Here is a 19,695-nt window from a genome sequence, read left to right as displayed (position 1 = left end):
TAAAATAACTAAGATCTCTACTTTATAGAAAGTCCTGAGAAACTACTCATTCTCAGAGAAACTTGAACAGTTTAAGTTTTACTTATTTAAAATGTTTTAATACAGACATCTTGCTATTCCAAGCTGGCTTTTTCTTCTGAAGCTTGAAATAACGAAACTATACATTTCCTGTATTTAGTTTCAATTTATTTGGCAAAAAACATAGAATTACTCAATAACTAAAGTTCACGTACAAGGACTAGTCCAGAAGCCATGTTACAGGGGCAGGATAGAGCATTTACCTACTAGTGGTTAAGGGGAATCTTCTTAAACTGGACAGAGAGAGATTTCAGCACAGTTGTGCATTGCTAGTAATGTTAGCATCACAGCTGAAACTTAGATGTGAAATATGTTCTAGTACATCCTTTTTGTGTGTGTGTGGAGTCCTAAGTCAATAAGATGTGCTCCTTTTTTTTTTTTTTTTTTTTTTTTTTTTGGTTTTTCGAGACAGGGTTTCTCTGTGTAGCTTTGTGCCTTTCCTGGAACTCACTTGGTAGCCCAGGCTGGCCTCGAACTCACAGAGATCCACCTGGCTCTGCCTCCCAAGTGGTGGGATTAAAGGGGTGCACCACCACCGCCTGGCTAAGATGTGTTCCTTTTGATGACTTGAAAAATGAAAACATTGATGGCTGCACTCTCAAAACTGCAATAATAGTTGGAGGAACATTCCCAAGTGGGCATGTGTTTAAACTAAGCAGGTGTATTTTCTCTCTCTCTTTTTTTCCTTTTCAAGAGTGGACAAATCACTAAGTTGAGATGAGCTCTTGTTGGCATAAGTATTGCCTTGTGGCCTTCCATGCATTTTCTTAGATGTGAACTTGTGAGTAAGAGCACTATTAGGTCATTGTGAATATTAGCGTGTGACTATTAGCACTATTGAGTGGCACTGCAACAGCACATAGGGTTTGGGGGTTATGTGCAAATGATGTGCTTCTACTGTACATCCAGTCATCACCTTTGTGTGTGCAGGGGAAGAAAGATGAGAAACCATACATTTTTGTAGAGCTGATGTAGGAAATGAAGAGAAGTGAAATAAATGCTTTTTCATGACTTCTCCCAATTTAACCTTTCCTTGGTTTCAAGATATGGAGAGCAGCATGTGTCAGGATATGTTCAATGATCAAAACTAACTCACTTCATTGATTTTCTGGGTGTCTCTTAGCTACTTGCCATTTTCCACTGACAGATATTATCTGCCAGGCATATGTGTTTATCCTACACAAAGTAAAATACCACTATACTTTGAGAAAGTCAGCCATGCTCTCTAGTTTCTGGTAGTCCTTGGAGTGTGGTCCCTAGGACAGCAGTGTCCAAATCAGTTTGAACTCACTAGAAATGAAAAATATGTCTTTTCCTTCTAGGAGGCAAATCTGTTGTTACTTAATTTGCAACATTAAACATTTTCTTAAGACTATGAAACATGTTTTCCAATCCAGTTACCTGAAAATTTTTTAGATGAATGGCTCTCAGAACAATGATATTTTGAATGAAGAGATAGTTTTCTTTAAGGATATGACTCCTGGTATGCTGACCACATTCCAACGGATGGATCAACACCCGGGAGTATACAGACAGCACAAATGCTGTCAGTGGTTAAGTACAGATAAAAGAGGACAGGAAGCTGGGGAGCTAGGGGGTAGGCATATAACTGGGAGGAGCTAAGGAGAGGAGATGAATGTGATCAAAATACGTTTTATAAAATTCTCAGAGAATTAATAAAATAGTTTAAAATGTAATAAAATTTAAATATATTATTTTAAAAGTTATTTGCTTTAATTTGAGTTATCTGTTGCACATATCTGAATAACTACACTTAAAAATGTCTGTGAAAACTCTGATGGTGTAGTCATCTACCACCTCTAGATAACTGTATTTTTTTTTAAAGCTCATCTGTCCAATTGTGAGACCAAAATGAGCCATCTTAGAAATAAGACCAAAATGCTTTCACCCTAAAATTAAGGCCTAAGATTTTTCCTTTTAGGAATAGGCCATTAGTTACTGAAACCAGTCAGTTCAGATTCCAGAAATCAGGAAGTGTAAAAGTACAGAGTCACAAGGTAGTCATGAGGTAGTGCCTGCCGGACTATGGAATGTCCTCTCCCTGTTTTCCAGGGTAACTGACTACAGAAATGTCCCCACCTGAGGGCAGCCAATGAGAAATGATGGCGGGTAACCACTTCCTTAGAAGTAAGACTAAGCCATGATTTCTAGAAAGCCCCTAGAAGCAAACCAATCAGAATTGTACCTGTACTAGCACCCCTAAATGATGTAACCTTGTGGCTTTTACCTTTAAAAACTGAGCTTACAGACAGGCGGGCACTTCTTCCAGCCTCTACTGTGTTGGATATATTGGACGAAGTCCCTGCCTAGGCTTGTATATCCAGAATTAAACCTTGCTTTTGCATCTGGGGTTCAGGATCTGGGCACAACAAAATAGTTATCTGAGGGGGGCTTGTGATTTGTTACACAATAATCTCATTGATCAGATTGCCTATGATCTTAGGTAGGCCTGTGCCAAGCTGGTAAATGCTGTGGATATCGCTCTATATAAATAAAACACTGATGGCCAGTGACAGACAGGAAGTATAGGCGGGACAAGAAGAGAGGAGAATTGGGGAAACAGGAAGAAGGAAGGAGAGACACTGCAGTCACCGCCAGGACAAGAAGCATGTAAAGACGCCGGTAAGCCACCAGCCATGTGGCAAGGTATAGATTTATAGAAATGGGTTAATTTAAGATATAAGAACAGTTAGCAAGAAGCCTGCCACGGCCATACAGTTTATAAGTAATATAAGCGTCTGAGTGATTATTTTATACATGGATTGTGGGACTGCAGGGCTTGGTGGAACCTGGAGAGATGTTCTCCAGCAACAGGTAGACCCTGCATTTGCCACCTAGGTAGACAGTAGAAGCTGACTGAGGCCAGGCAGTGGTGGCGCATGCCTTTAATCCCAGCACTCGGGAGGCAGAGGCAGTCAAATCTCTGTGAGTTCAAGGCCAGCCTGGGCTACCAAGTAAGTTCCAGAAAAGGTGCAAAGCTACACAGAGAAACACTGTCTTGAAATACCAAAAAATAAAAAAAGAGGTGGGGTGGGCTATTAATTCTGCAGAGGATATCATCTAGATCTCACAATCCTGAGTTTTCTTCTCCAGAATATGAGAACAGTACCACACAGGCTGACCAGAGCACAGGAACTCTTAAGGAATAAATGAGATGCTACATAAAAAACCCTAACATGATAAAGAGTTGTAAAGCATTTCGCAAGAGCAAGTATGCACTATGCTTTTGTCTGAAGTGTCATTTCTTTCCCATAAATTTTACTCTTTCTGTGAGAAAAAAGTTGTTTCCTTTCTTGAAAGAGAAGAAAATAATGTGCTCCACTTTGCATATTCAGTAATTCATCTACCGTTCATTCATTCATTCATTCACTCACCACAGCATTCCAGAAGGCCAATCTCTCTGCTCAGGATATTTACATTTGAGTAGTAGAAACATGCTTATACACATACAACAGCAAGATTATTTTAATCAGTGATGGATGTCAGTGGGAAAAAAATGAGGGAAAGGAAAGAAAAAGGATGTTCTGAAGGAGATATTGTAAGGATTTGATCCTTAATTACATCATCAGCCTTCGCCCAGCTTCCCAGCCTAAAAAGAGGGTGAGCCTTTTGTGGGCTCTCTGTCCCCTCTCCTCTCCGCTCCTTCCTCCCCCCTCTTCTCTCTCTCTCTCTCTCTCTCTCTCTCTCTCTCTCTCTCTCTCTCTCTCTCTCTCTCTCTCTCCCCCTCTCTTTCTCCCCGCCCCCAATAAAGCTCTAAAAAGGTAACCATGGCTATGATTCTTTTAATCAGCACGCTGCTCCTACGGCATGGTCGCTTCTCCCTGGTCATGCTGTTCTGGTTCCATCTGTGTCTACAGAAAACACCTGTTTCTCTTTCTCTGCCTCCTCAGGAATGTTGCTCCACCCTACCTACCACCTTGATATGTAAAAACCTCTTTTGTTCTCAGTCAATTGCTCTGGAGAGCAATTGCCTTGGTCTCAAGGCAAGGGGATAGTTTGAGTTTCATTAGCACAAGAAACAAAGCTATGAGTCCCCAGCCAGCTTGTCTCCTAGGCTCAGTGGGGGAGTTAGTTACCTAGAAATTCAGCAGGTCTGAGGAGTTGAACTACTTGCCAAATGGTCTTGAAATATTTAGGCATGCAAAAATTTCATAACAGAAGACAGCTGAAATATTAAAAGCTGGATAACATCAAATATTCATAATAAATGGCTTGCCTTTTGACAGACCCTTGGCTGGTCAAAGTATAGCTTTAATACACAGCTGTATCTCTACAATATATTCTTGTGGCTCGCCACAGAATCTGAGACTCAACAGGACAGAATTCCAAATTAATCAATGTACCTACCCATTTCGTGTCTGGTGCTGGCCACACCTACACCATACTCTTCTAAAGCATCCTTTACTGTCTTCATGGACTCGTCATATTTGCTTGCAAGCCCAAGGTAGTTGTAGGAGCCCATGTTGATGACATCTTTGAGAACTCTTCCAGTATACCTTGTAGGAAGATAAGCAAGTGAACACACAGTGCTATCTCATTTGATATTCTACTGCCTCAAAGACTTCAGTTTGCCCAAGCCTCACATTGTGTTTTCCATTTTAACTTGTGCTGTTCTTGGCATAGTGTTCTTTTTTTTTATTAGAGGACTATAACCTGATAGTGAAGTGAGGCACAAGGTTAGTGAAAGGATCTGGTGCCCAGTGCATTACCAGGCACTGGTTTTCCCTCATTGATTTTATGACATCCAAGTTCTGGTCGAAAGTGCTTACTAAACCTTCTACAGGAAAAAAAAAAAAAAAAAAAAAAAAAAAGGCCCTGGTCATCACTGAGTCCACCATTGAGAAAGCAGGAAGGTACAATTTGACAAAAAAGTTGACAAAGGCTTGTTCAGGTTGCCTCTCTGTGCTGTGTACCTGCTGACTCAGGTTAAAAAAAAAAAAAGGCTCCTTGGCAACTTAATCACTTTTCTTCCACCACACCATTGCAAAAGGATAAGCAGGTGAAGAGGAGCCTCATCCACACCTTAGGTTTTTCAGAACTGTAACTGGTGACCTTGCTAGAATTTCCCTGAGTGTTTACCCATCAGGCAGGCCCCCCTGCAGCTGGCTGCTTCACCTGAATGTCCAGTTATAGTCATCAGACACTTTCTCCTTTATGTCCAAGTAGGGCCCTGGGGCACTGCAGACCGTCTGAGTCCAGCTGTCTCTGATTCTCATGTAAAGGTTCCTCTTATAAAAATTCTCAAAGTCCTGATAAAGCGGCACAAAATCCTGTCATGACAGAAGTGGAGGCAGAAGGTTAGCTTTGTTCTTTCTTTCTTTTCTTTTCTTTTTTTTTTTTTTTAAAAAAATCTTATTTTCAGTTGAAATCTAAGAGAAGTGAAAGAAACTGGTTAATTCATAAAGCGATCTTCTTTTTTTTTTTTTTTTTTTTTTTTTTGGTTTTTTGAGACAGGGTTTACTCTGTGTAGCTTTGCGCCTTTCCTGGATCTTGCTCTGTAGACCAAGCTGGCCTCGAACTCACAAAGATCCTCCTGCCTCTGCCTCCCAAGTGCTTAAAGGTGTGCCACCACCGCCCGGCTCATAAAGCGATCTTCTGTTGGGCAAGGACAGGTAGATTGGGGAGCAGATGGAGCTCACTCAACTGTGGGTCCTCCATGCTTAAAGAACCTGCCCCTAATTCGAGTGGAAATAAATGTGGGCTCTGTGGCACATGGCTGTAATTTCAGATTTTTAGGAGGCCAGGTTAGGAAGACTGCAAATTCAAAGCCTGCCTAGGTTACAGAGAATATTCAAAACCAGTCTCAACAACTGAACGAATCTCTGCTAGAAAAGAAGTAGAATCAAATGGCTAGTGAGATGTCTCTGTGGTAGGCTTTATAAAGAACATCCTAGACTCAATCATGGGTGGTGCTAAGTAAAAACGGATAACAAAGGTGCTAGCTCAATTCAAGAGAAAACGGCAGACAAGGAGTTTCTTTACTGCCCATTAAAAGGGGTTATTCCCAGCTTAGATGCAAGATTGTAAAACATCAGTAGCGAACTTCTGCCCTCTGGGGTCCTCCCATTGTGCTGTAAGCCTGTATTTAACCTCCTACCCACTTCAAGAAATGACATTCGACATTTTAAATTAATATATATATATAATTGAATGAATACTGTGAATGTAATCTATGAATACCACAAATGTGATTAATATCATGAGTGTAAGTAATGAATATCATGAGTGTAATTTAAAAAATAAATAAATAAATAGATAAAAAAGGGGTTATTCCAGTTGCAGGGTTGGGATGTATTGATACTCGAGCAGTTCAGTTGGAAAAAATAGTTGAGATATTAGTATTGGTTTTTTAATCTAAATACCCTCCTGCATGGTGCTTTCGGAAAAGCAGGTGGATGAGAACTGTGGTCGGAATCTTCACTAATCACGAGGAACTTGATAGTGATTTGAGGAAAGAATTTGAAGTGCCTGTCGGCAAAGAGCTGTGACAGGCTGAGGGCCAAGAACTGAGCTGACAAGGTTTGGGAGGAACCAGGCCCCTCTCGTAGGAGAAGTAACAGCTTATGTTTCTGTAGAAAATGTCACCCATGAATGTAACGGTATGCAATAAGTTGAAGTTAAAAACAGAGTATCTATGATTTTACATTTGGCTCATAATAGTTGGTGTTAGGCAGAAAACACAAAAGTCAGAACTATGGCCTGAGCCAAGTGCTTTGGGCATTCACAGTCCTGGAGCAGGAGAGAGATTCACAACTTCGTTGGAGGAAATGAGGAGACTTTATAAGAGATTCACAACTTCGTTGGAGGAAATGAGGAGAACTTTGTAAGCGGTGGTAAGGCAGAATAGAGTTGTGATGGGCAAGAATAAGGAAGGAGGATACACAATGTGAGTAGGTTTGTTTGCTAGAAATGGAGAGCATTTGAGGAGAATGAGTGAGAATAAGCCATCTGGTGTATCCTGTAGTCCTTTGTTCAGAATTCACCTCATTCAAAGTCAAGGCCAATGTTAAGATTCAGGGGGCCTCTGAGTACCTTTCTTTTCTTACCTTCTAACTTTTCCTACAGTGTGGATAAAGCTGTTGTGTCACCTAGGCATAGAGCAAAGGAGACTTATACAGGTGTCTAGGGAGACTGACCTTTATCCTACCGCCAATGGGAAGGTACTGAATAACTGGGGATAAGCTTTCTCATTGCCATGGTCATCCTCTTCTTTATTGTATGGAGCTAGTTTTCTAAGAAAGGACCCTGGGAAAGCCATTGTGGAAAATCTCTCTATGCTACTGATTTGCCTACTCACTCCTTGAGTTAGTTGACTCTAGAGAAAAATGCAGAGAATATGCCACCTTTGATGGCAAGTGGCTGTACCCCAGTCACATCCCTTTCTGTTATTTCACACTTTGGTGCTAAATGACAATGACAGGATTCCTCAGAGGGAAATTGTGATTTTGTTTAGGAAAGAATGCTCATAAACACGCATGGAAGGAACTTCCTGTTGCTGGAGGGCTTCTCTCCAGGTTCCACCAAGCCCCGCAGTCCCACAATCCACTTATAAAATAATCACTCAGATGCTTATATTACTTATAAACTGTATGGCCATGGCAGGCTTCTTGCTAACTGTTCTTTTATCTTAAATTAACCCATTTTTATAAATCTATACCTTGCCACATGGCTGGTGGCTTACTGGCGTCTTTACATGCTTCTTGTCCTGGCGGTGGCTGCAGTGTCTCTCCTTCCTTCTTCCTGTTTCCCCAATTCTCCTCTCTCCTTGTCCCGCCTATACTTCTTGTCTGGTCACTGGCCATCAGTGTTTTATTTATATAGAACGATATCCACAACAACTTCCTATTGCATGAAAATTTGCCACTCTGCTGGTTACATTTGACAACTTCAAATCACTCAATTTCTCTAATAGCCATGATATAGGTCTTATAAAAATCTATGAGTTTATGTGATGAGTCATAACATCTTTTCATGCTCTCACAGGAAAAAGATACAGTTTGTTTCCTCTTTGATTTCATAACTTTTCAGACTGTTCCTTGCTTTACAAATTAGTCTAAAGAGTATTTAGCATTTCAAAGACAGAATGTTTGTGATAGGACTTATTGTTATCTATCTGTAGATTTTGTTTGTCATTTGGCTTATTTTATTATTATTATTTTTGTATTGCTGACATAAAGAGCTCAGTGTAATAGAGACAATGAGGACACAGTCTTTTGGGGATATGGTGTAGGAAAGGGTGAATTCTACCTAGAACCATATATATAAAAGAGTATTGACCTATCAGTTCTTTTATTTTCTTTAAACTTACATGATAAGTTTAAAATAAAGATTTTTCCAAGTGTCAAAGATACAGCTTCAATAGAAAAAGTGACAGAATGTCAGAAAACATCACTACACAAATTAGAAATTGTAACTAGTTCAGAGTTTGAGCTTTGCAGCATGTGTAAGTTCTAGAGAGTAAGTGGGTAGGATGGTGGTTATATTTATAATAATGCACTGTGTGTTTTAAGTTTGATTAAACAGAAGAGTTTAAATGTTCTTACCACAAAAGAAAAGGAGATGAAGTGGGTGTAATAGGAAAGAAAGAGGTAAAACTACACTTATTTGCAGATGATATGATTCTACACATAAAAGACCCTAAAGACTCTACTGGGTAATTTCTATAACTGCTAAATACATTCAGAAAAGTAACAGGATATACAATTAATACAAAAAAGTCTAGCTTTCAAACACACAGAATGCAGTCAAGAAAAAAAAAATCTCATTGATATTAACCTAGAAGGAATCTTGGAATAAATCCAATTAAGGAAGTAAAAGACTAGAATAAAAAGAACTTTAAGACATTGAAGAGGTGTAAGAACTACAGGAAGAGGGAAAGACCTCCCATACTTATGAATTAGGATTACTATTATAAAAATGGCCATCCTACCAAAGTGATTCACGTAAAGAACACAATTCCTATCTAGATTCCAATGCAATTCTTCACATAAATCTTAAATTTCATCTGGAAACACACACACACACACACACACACACACACACACACACACACACACACAAATCCAGAATAACTCTGAAATAAAATAATCAAAATGCTGACTTCTCTGTAGAAAATTGAAATCTGAATTTACTAATGAACTCATTTTCTAAGATATTCTAGAACTTTTGTATTTTTGGAGTTGGTTCCCCAGCCTATCTACAAACTATTATAAATGCAAGTGTGAAAAATCTTCACCTTAGAAGAGTGGATTTGCTTTTGAGGCAGAAGATATGTGGAATCAAGCTTTATGAGGAGATTAGAGTTTTCACTTGCTAGTGATTTCTATTGTGTTTAAAATTACCCCCACACACAGACAGACACACATTAAATTTATAAAATTTATAGTGTGTGTGTGTGTGTGTGTGTGTGTGTGTGTGTGTGTGTGTTAGTAAATTATTTGAAGGATTTGTTTCTCTCATTGTGTGTCCCAGGGAACTAACTGAGGTTTTCAGACTTGGTGGCAAGTACCTTTACCTGCTGAGCCATCTTGCTATCTACTTGTTTTTTTAGTTACAGGTGAGGCAGGAGTGAACTATACAGATACTGAAGTGAAGATGATTCCATGTGTTGATATATTGTGTACCCTAATAAAATTTGCCAGAAGATCAGAGAGACAAAGGAACAAGCCACAACAGCTACCACCTCTTACCTCGCCAACTCCTCAGCCTAAAAAAGCCTCTAGTTCCTGTCTCCTCATGCCTTATATACCTTTCTCTGCCCAGCTATCACTTCCTGCAATTAAGGATGTGTGTGCTTCCCAAGCAAAGGCATGAGTTCTCAAGCACTAGGAGTAAAGGTATGTGGTTCCCAAGTGCTGGGATTAAAGGCATGTGCCACCACTGCCTGACTCTGTTTCTCTCCTAGACTGAGTCAATCTCATGTAGTCCACGGTGGCTTTGAATTCACAGAGATCCAGACAGATCTCTGCCTCTCGAGTGCTAACATTAAAGGTATGTGCCACCACTACATGGCCTCTATGTTTAGTCAAGTGACTTGTTCTGTTCTCTGATCTTCAGGCAAATTTTATTAGAGTACACACTGTATCACCACAATTCCAGAAAGAAGAAAATGGAAATTAAAATCCCTGACATAGGTGGAATGAACAGAAAGAGTTTGAAGAAGAGCAAGGAGGTCTTAGTATTTGAAGTAGAGTAGAGGGAGAATGGTAGAGAAGGTGAATTAGAGACAAAAGAGGAGACCACATTATGCAGAGCCTCCCTCAGGTCTGTTTTTGGTTAGTGACTCAGACAGACACTAGTACTGGACAAAGATGGGATGTGGCTTGACTTGGGTGTTAAAAGAATCATATTGGTTGTCTGCTGAGAAGAGACCATAAGGTAAAGGATGGGCATCAAGTTCATTGGCAAGAGGAAATGGTAGTTTGGATAGAGCTGCAGCAGCATGAGTGGTAAAAACAAGAACAAAACAGAAAACCAACAGCCATCTGATGAGAAACATATTTTGAAGACAGGGTGATAAACAATTACTGACAGATTTGACTTAGGGTGCAAGAGAAAAGGGCAGCATCAAGGATGACATGGATGCTTTTTTTGCTGGGCCCCTGGACTTTCAGAGTCACCATTTCCTGATCTGGGAAAAATTGTAGAAGACAGAGGCCTGGAGGGGAAGATGTCCTGGAAGTACTGGACGAAGAAGTAAGAATGTGGATTCTTACTTTGTTTTGCTTTCTCAATAAAATAGGAAACAATAGGTTATTGTTGCGTGTCAAGAGAGTCAAGAGGTACTGGAGGCTTGACGAGGGAAGGAAATGCAAGGAACGGTTTCCCACAAGAGGCAATGGCTAGATACACTAATGTGATTGGCAGATATCACTCAACCACCTGGAACTTATTTATCATGAATGGCAAGGGAAAGCAGCTCTCTTAGGCAAGAGTGGATACCAAGTAGAGTTTGTGTCAGAGTCCATGGAATTTAAACAGAATAGAGGCAGGAAAAAGTAAACACAGGGAATTGAGAGAACTTAAAATCTGATCTGTGATTGAGGCCTTGATGGATGGGATGGGGTACAGTTGCTAGAGGCAGTGCTGGAGGGAGAAAGCTGGTAAAGACAAATGCTTTAGACAGAGCAGATGAATAGGATGTGTGTTCAGGTTTGACTCGTCCCTATCATCAGTTGTTAATCATTGATGGTGAACTTCAAAAAATAACACCTCAGTAAAGCGTATATGGGCCACCTTTCATGGAATTGATGGTACCTAGCTAGACATGTGGAAGGAGATGAACACCTAGGGACAGTGAGAGATAGTGCTGCCACCACCTGAGAACTGGTGGTGGCTGAACTTCCAAGGAAGAGCTTCCGGAATAACAGGTATTGACTTCTGTGATCATGTTTAGAAATGAAAGATCCTGGTGCCATGGAATATTCATTAGATTATGAATACCATCCCTTAATCTGTATACATCACAAACTAGAGAAGTATTTTTATGAAGCATTCACTCACAACTTGGATTGCAGAGTAAAATTACCCAGCGAGCTTTATGTACTGTTTTATCCAGGCTTTACCTCAAAGTAGTTAAATCAGAGAGTTCTTATGTAAAGTTCAGACATTGGTTTTCTATTAAAATTCCTTGATTTCAATGAATAACCAGGGCTACAAAGCAGTGTGTTTAATATTCCTGTCTTGAAAACTGAAGGCTAATATAGTCAATTCCTAGAGGTACCCCAAGAATCTCTCTAGACACTCATAGGTCCACACAGTAAGATCAATGCCTGAGCCCCCTGTCTGCCATATTACCTGAGTACTCCAATTACCCTATCCTTCATATTGCTCAGGAGAAAGCTTCTTTGGGACCATCCTGATATTGTTTCAGGATCCTTAATATAGATGACACAGGACAAATTATAATTTGTGTAAATGTGAATATTTATTTAAAATTTTATACAGTTGCCACTTGTTGAGTTTTCTTTGTTTCAAGTGGTTGCAGCCAGAGATGCCTGGGATGTTACTTGATCAGGTATCAGTATGACTTAGACATACACAGTGGAGACAGTGTTTCAACTATAGCGTTTTATACCAAGCTAGTGTCCTTTTCCTTTTTGAGTTTACTGATAATTTTACCAAGAGTCCTGAGCCTATGCTGTAATCATAGAGTGTGGTTTGGAAATTTGTATTCTTTTTTTCACTGTTAGTACAGAGAAAAGAGATTATTAAAGCTGACTTAATTACTTTTCTGTTACCGTATAGAGCATCATTACCGAGGCAATTTAAGGAAGAGAGAGTTTAATTTGGCTTATGGGTCCAGAGGGATAAACTTTATTTTGTCTTATGGCTCCAGAGGGATAAACTTCGATCATGGCAAGAGGCCCAGCAGCAAGTGGCAGGTACTGCTGCAAGCCCAGGAAGTTGCAAGCTCACATCTTGACCCACCAAGAACAGAGGAGAGAGATCAAACTGCAAGTAGGGTGAGACTCTGAGCTCTTAAGCCCTCCCCCAAATGACGTACTTCCTTCAGTAAGACTACACCTGGTAAACCTCCAGAAACAATGCTGCCAACTCAGGACCAAGTGTTCAGATCTAAGCCTATGGTTCAAACAAATAAAAGAGCCTTTATGTTTTGGAATCACTTTAAGGGCATTTGTGTAAGAAATCAAAATGGCAAAAAAGCAAACAAATGTTAAATTTAGAGAAGTATTTCTATTTGAATGGAGAAGTGGGAGAAATAATAGGAAAACTGAGTTAATGAGTTCTTATATTTTTGGTTATGAAAAAGGAAAAGGAAGAAATCAAGGCATCCATTTATAGATTTTTGAGGAAAACATTGGATCATCTCCATTGCCGATTAATGAATGTGCTCCCTTTTCTGAAGCTATTTTGCCCATAAACTGGTTTCTTCTAAGGGGATTAAGTGCTATGTATCAAAAGTGATGGTGTTTAGAATAAAAAAATGCTCATTTTCACTACAGGAACCATAGGTCACTGGAAAATAGTCCATTATATACTTTGATGAAGAGTCTTCAAAACATGGTTTAAATAGTTTGTTAACACAAGGCAAAGATATTGACAGAATCAGGGCATTAAAAAAAATCAAAGGTCAGACTAAAGACAGGATTGGGAAGACTAAGTCACTTCCAAAGAGTATAGTCATTAATAAGTATAACCCTTTACTCAAAAAGGTTCTAAAGGAGCTCAAATGGGACAAGTAACAAATATTAAAATCATAGTTACTAAGGAGAATATATTGCATCAATCTGCTTCATAGAGAACAGACTGAAAACTATTTATTTTATAAAGAAATGCAAATTACTGAGTTACTTATTGCCATGCCTGTGGTCAAGCAATTATTGTAACACTGGGTACAAAAGTTGAAGTACAGGTTACTGTGTGATGCTCATAGCCTGACATTTGAGACTGAATGAATTATCCATTCTTCTTATTGCTGAACAAATTGGGGCTTTATAGCTTTCTGAGTATTTCCTGGGCCAGAAGGGAATTTTCCTCCACTAAAGTCTCTGATAGAAGCCACCATCAATGCAAAATCCTGAAGGCCCCGTGCCCTTATTTCAGTTCAGAATGATTTTAGCAGGGCTTTCCTATCCACAGATCTCCCAGACAGACAAATTTTTGAGACAGGGTTTTTCTGTGTAGCTTGGGTGCCTGTCCTGGAACTCACTCTGTAGCCCAGGCTGGCCTTGAACTCACAGAGATATGCCTGGCTCTGCCTCCTGAATACTGGGATTAAAGGCATGTGCCACTACGCCCAGCTGACAATCATTGTTAATATAGGACGACTTCACTGTGATGACTGTGACATTGCCATCAGTGTCTGTGCCAAAGGGAGAAACTTGAAATTATTTGGTATTCCTTCTATTATTTTTTTCTAGATGCAGTCAGCCACCAAGACTTGATTTCTGTCTACATCTCTTCATAAGCAGCTCTGTTTTCATGTGATCAACCTCTTCCACAGTTTGTGAAGAAGTGTTTTCTAAACAACTGTAAGCCTTCTCCACTGTCTCTTCTCTTCTGGTCTTGAATTAGAATTCCATCTCTGACATCTATCCAATTCTCTGAAGTTCATTTCATCTTTCTTTTCTCTGTTTGCTCTTCTGGAACTGCCCTGCATATCCTGTATACTTCTTTGCCTTGGCTACACATTGCTAGGCTGAAGACTAGCATGGGAGATGACACAAGATCCACCCTGAGAGTTTTCTCCTGAGGTCCTTCTTTAGGTTTTCAGCTGCCAGTTCTTGACAAGCTAGACTTGTTAAAGAGGAATCAATTGCTTTGCACTTATGACAATCTTCTCTATTTTCCATCTCAATGAATGATAACATTTGCACAGCTGCCCACACCAAAACCCTAGGTATGGTCTTTATCTCTGTTTCTCCAAATCAGATTGACCATCTGTAATACTACTTCTTAAATATCTCTTGGCTTTATTTCTCATCACTGCCCTGTTGTCAATACCTTGGTCTCAGCCCCACTGTCTCACCAAGATTTTTTTTTATATCAGTGTCATCTTTCTGTAACCTATTTTTTATAGTGTAGAGAGGATAATCTTTCTAAATCTACAAATCTGCATTCTTCTGCCAGAAATCTGTCAATACTTTCTCATAATAAACATTCATGGATTATAAGACAATCATATTCTGACCCCACTTGCCTTTCACACAGTCCTTGTCCTCATATTCAAGAATACTCAAGTCCTTGATTCCTTGACTATGACAACACTTGCTCTTATTCCTGGACTAATCTGGGAATTTATGAAGGCAACTCCACGTAATTAAAAGGAGGTTTATTTTGGAGCAACTTACAGCCAGTAAAGAGGTTGGTTACAGGATCCAGGAGAGGTGAGGTGCAGTCCAGCAGGGTTCTCTGGAGAACTCTGACTTGGTCTGCCATCCAGCATCCAGGATCAGAAGGAGCCAAGAGGGCCAGCCTGGACAGATCTTGGGTCTTAAGGGCTCCCATCTCAGCCATGCCCCAGGGTCAGGTCATAGTTACGCATGGCAGTTACTGGCTGCCTCACTGAGACAGGGCTTCAAGGTCAAAGCTAGAACACCTACCCACTACACTGGACCATCATGGATCTCTACCAACCCTTTGCCTTACCACTTTCTCTTCCACATTAATAATTTAATTTTATTCATCCCAGGAACCTAGTCTCAGCACCGCATTCAGGTTGGGCAATTTTCCAAGCTCCCCTACTGCCCTCTCCTAGTACCCTCTACTTATATCTTTGATGCTTCTTGTCAGCATCTTCTTTTATGGTTTGTTCTTTGAAGGTAGAAACTATGTCTGTCCTGATATTCTCCTATTCTTAGATTATACTCAAAGAATAATGCTTCTTTCAACTTTCATCAGAGAAGTTTCTCTTGCAGTACATGGTGATTAACAGAGACCTTCAACTAGCCAAGTCGCAGAGGATAAGAGGCTGTAGAATGCTCAACCTTAGATGTATCATCTACACAGCTCTCTTTCTTCTCAAGGCCTAGGGATCATTGGGGAAGAAGGGGCCAACACAAACAAGCAAACAAATAGAGAAGCAAAATACAACCAGAGTAGATGACTACAAGAAACCAGTGTCTTCCACACATACACACAGCAAGGGCAGTTACACATATGATATCACTGAATGCACAAGATCTGTACAAAGTCAAGGCAGACCAAATGCCAGCATAGAGAGGGTATGGCATGAAGTCCCACTGGTAGCTGAAGAACTATTAATAGTGAATAGCTTCTAGGAGAGGGAAAGTCAGTTTCCTTTTAGGGTGTAGCCTCTGGTAAGTTAACCATGCTCCAGTGAAAGGCCATACATTCAAGCATATTTGGGCATCAGAAATTGTACTTGATGGATTAAAAAAAGAAAAAAAGGACACAAAGTTAGATGGGTAGGGAAGGGGGTGAAAAGGGAAGGAGTTGGTGGAGGGAATGAATATGATCAAAATGTGTATGAACTTCTCAAAGAACTAGTTATATATAGTTATATATATATATATATATACATATAATAATAGATATCCAAATATCTGTTTATTCTCTAGCTCAGTATAGAAACAAGGCAATATAGACATTTTCAGAAATATCAAAATAAATGGTTCTAAATAGAGTGACTTGAACATCACTATGTGTTTCAGTCAGTGTTAATGGCAAATCTAGTGTGTAGAGGCCAGGGATGCTGTTTAAATTCCTTAATGCCCAGGGTTGCTCTCCAAACCAGGGAATCATCTGGTGAGGTATGTAGGTAATGCAAATTTTGAGAAATCCTAACCCAGATGAAATAGAAATGTCACATTTCACTCAGATACATGTTCTTATCTGGAGTAGAGCGCAAATGATACTAAATCTAGACGACCAGAGAAAAGTACTTCCTAGGCGCCCTTGCTTTCATTGGTGTCTTTCACATTAGTTTGTTCATCATTAAAATGATCTTTTATCACATATGTTATGGAAATATTATATAAGTTAAATATTGCAATGAACAAGAAAACTTAATTTGTGTTCTTGGTAATTAAGAGTATTCTATTAAATGTGAAAAAAAAAAAAGGCCACAAATACTCAGGAGGGAGGGCTTAGTGAGTGGAGATGAACGGAATTTGTGCCAAATGGTTCTTGAACATGCTATTCTTTCTGGATTCTGTACCCAAATCCCTGTTTTTGGGAAGGGTAGACACCGAGGCAGATCCAGGGAGGCAAACATACGTACTTTTTGTTCTTCTCGCTCCACAGCTGCGTTGCATTTTTCTATTCCCCAGTTTCTCATGAAGTCTCTGAGGTAGCCAAATAGGGTTCCGATTCCATATCCCATGTAAGTAAAAACCAAGACATACAGTGGTGGCTCCGGGTAGGACTCAAAGATGGGCTTATCAAAAAAACGTGGCTTCTTAGAATTTTGCTGAAAACACAAAAGAAAATCCAAGATTAGCAATAAACATATGATATTTATATTTGCCAATTTTTGATTTCTAAAATTTAAAGAACACATTTAAAAGTATTAAAATTAATTGAAAAATATTGGAATTTGATAATTGACGAGGCTAATCAGAAACATAAATTTACTTTATAATCTATAATGAAATAATTGATTTAAGAAAAGATTCTCGCTGGGCGGTGGTGGCACACGCCTTTAATCCCAGCACTTGGGAGGCAGAGGCAGGTGGATCTCTGAGTTCGAGGCCAGCCTGGGCTACAGAGTGAGTTCCAGGAAAGATGCAAAGCTACACAGAGAAACCTTGTCTTAAAAAACCAAAAAAAAAAAGAAAGAAAAGAAAAGAAAAGAGAGAGAGAGAGAGAGAGAGAGAGAGAAGAGAGAGAGAAAGAAAGAAAGAAAGAAAGAAAGAAAGAAAGAAAGAAAGAAAGAAAGAAAGAAAGAAAAGATTCTCAACAAACCAACTACCAACTATTTGGTAAAAAGTTAATGAGGAACAGGATGCTTTTAGATTCCAAAATGCAGCTCCATGAATTACTTTTTTTTTTTTGGTTTTTTGAGACAGGGTTTCTCTGTGTAGCTTTGCATCTTTCCTGGAACTTACTTGGTAGCCCAGGCTGGCCTCAAACTCACAGAGATCTGCCTGCCTCTGCCTCCCGAGTGCTGGGATTAAAGGCGTGTGCCACCACCACCCGGCTCATGAATTACTTCTTAATCATGAACTCTTCATGAACTCGGGCTCACTGACTCACTCAAGTCATCTAAGCACTTGACATGAACAACCAGCACTCTGTGCTCTTGTGAGGTAGCAATCCATGCTCAGGATCTCCTATGAAACACTAACTCTGAACACTGCTATTCATAATTTTTATAAACATAATTTGTATGTTTCCATAAAAAGTAAAAAAACAAAAAACAGAAACCAACAAATTCAAGAAAGAGCCAGCAGAATCTTTTGGGTAAATCATCTTCTGCTATTTCAGATGGAAAAGAAAAATGTTACCATTTTATCTTTGTACTTGGTATAGTTTATAACTAAAACTAAGTTTAAATGTGTCTGTGAGACAAACACACACACACACACACACACACACACACACACACACACACACACACTTTTTTCTTTTAGGAATTAATGTCACAATGGAGAGATTTTTAACATCAACCGGTTTGAATTCTTGTAAAATTAACTTGCTCACACTAGCTTTATTGATGTTTGCTCAGTGGATTAATGGATAAAATAGTTAGGATACCAATAGTTTCATTATTATATTATTTCATTGGAAATATATAAATACTTTCTTAACAGATGGAATATTCCTTTATTAAACTTAAGTCAGTCAAACCTCTTAGAAAGAATTTTTATTTTTTCTTTCAAGATCGTTTTATTTTTAAAGATTTGTTTAGTTATTTTATATGTATGAGTGTTTTTGCTTGCATGAATGTATGCACACCTCACACATGCCTGGTGACTATAGAAGCCAGAAGAGGTCATTGGCCCTTCAGGAGCTGGAGTAACAGATGGTTATGAGCTGCTATGTGGGTTCTGAGAACTGAAACCAAGTCTTCTGCAAAAGCATCAAATGCACTTAACTGTTCAGCTGTCTCTCCAGTCAGGAAGGATTTTCATATCTAGGGCTGAACAATTGTTTGCAAATATGAGATCTTTTCTCTATCCAGTAGATGAGGAATAAAGCCTTGTTTAATAAGTTTTTCCCCTGAATATACTGTATTCTGAGCCATGTTCTTCAGAATGCTCTTTCATATGTAGTGATGCCCTAGGGTTTGCTTCTACCTATACGCTGATCAAATTTGGAAATAAACAGGATATTACGGTATCCTCAGAGAATACACCTTTATAGATGATTTCTTTTCCACTGATGTTGGCAACACTGTTGGTAGGGATTTTGCATGTACTAGGCTAACACAGAAGGAGATACAAATTTAGTAAACAGAATTTCTTTTAAAGAGCCATAACACAATAGTAAATGGGTATGGAAGGTACAAGTCATCATTATGCAGAGAAAAATGCAATTGTCAAAAGGATGACTCTAAGGGGATCATGTTTTACTGAATGATCCGAAGTGGCTTCCTGAAGAAGGCGAAACTATAGGCCAGTATTGATGAGGAGTGGAAAATAATGGTGGAGAAGACAGCCTGGGTTCAAATCTGGGTCCTTCTATTTACTAACTGTGTGACCTTGTATCAGTATCTTAATTTCTCTGGTTTTCAAGTGTCTCAAATAAAAAAAATGAGACTAAGAATGTTTGTTTTGAAACTTAAGTTAGATAATATCTGCAGATGACCTGTCATAGCATAAACACTCATTAGATGTTACAATAGCTATCATGTTATCTCCTGAAGAGAGATGATAGATAAGAGTATAAGATTGAAGATGCTGATTTAGAGAAATATTTGGGAAGATGAAAAAACAAAATGTGGGAAGAAGTAGGAGGAGGCTCTCCTAAGTAGCTGGCAAATATGAGAAGAGGGAAAGGCATGGGAGGCCGGAGGGGGTGAGATAAAGGACTGAGATACTGAAGTTGCAATGGTCCATTGTGTATAAGGCTGCTCAAAAGATAACCAAGCAAGTCATTTTCATCAGCCAGTTGTTGCTGGGATTTTATCTGATACAATTTAATGAGGGATGGATGAAGAGATTGAGGGAC

The 19,695-nt window shown here is 39.3% G+C and overlaps 1 protein-coding gene across 1 annotated transcript in view; it reads right to left on the bottom strand.

Annotated features, from left to right (window-relative positions):
* The window catches only part of Sptlc3 (serine palmitoyltransferase long chain base subunit 3), a 119,655-nt gene that overhangs the window by 75,361 nt on the left and 24,599 nt on the right, over nucleotides 1-19,695 (bottom strand). The window contains exons 2-4 of the mRNA XM_028883590.2: nucleotides 16,805-16,993; nucleotides 5,215-5,369; nucleotides 4,447-4,595 (exon numbers count right to left, since the gene is read on the bottom strand). Of these exons, the coding sequence (XP_028739423.1) occupies nucleotides 4,447-4,595; nucleotides 5,215-5,369; nucleotides 16,805-16,993 (493 nt within the window). The remainder of the gene's footprint in view (nucleotides 1-4,446; nucleotides 4,596-5,214; nucleotides 5,370-16,804; nucleotides 16,994-19,695) is intronic.

Source organism: Peromyscus leucopus, chromosome 4, assembly GCF_004664715.2.
Source record: "Peromyscus leucopus breed LL Stock chromosome 4, UCI_PerLeu_2.1, whole genome shotgun sequence".
NCBI lineage: Eukaryota > Metazoa > Chordata > Mammalia > Rodentia > Cricetidae > Peromyscus > Peromyscus leucopus.
The sequence above is the reverse complement of the archived record's forward strand: the minus strand, read 5'-3'. Positions and strand labels throughout refer to the sequence as shown.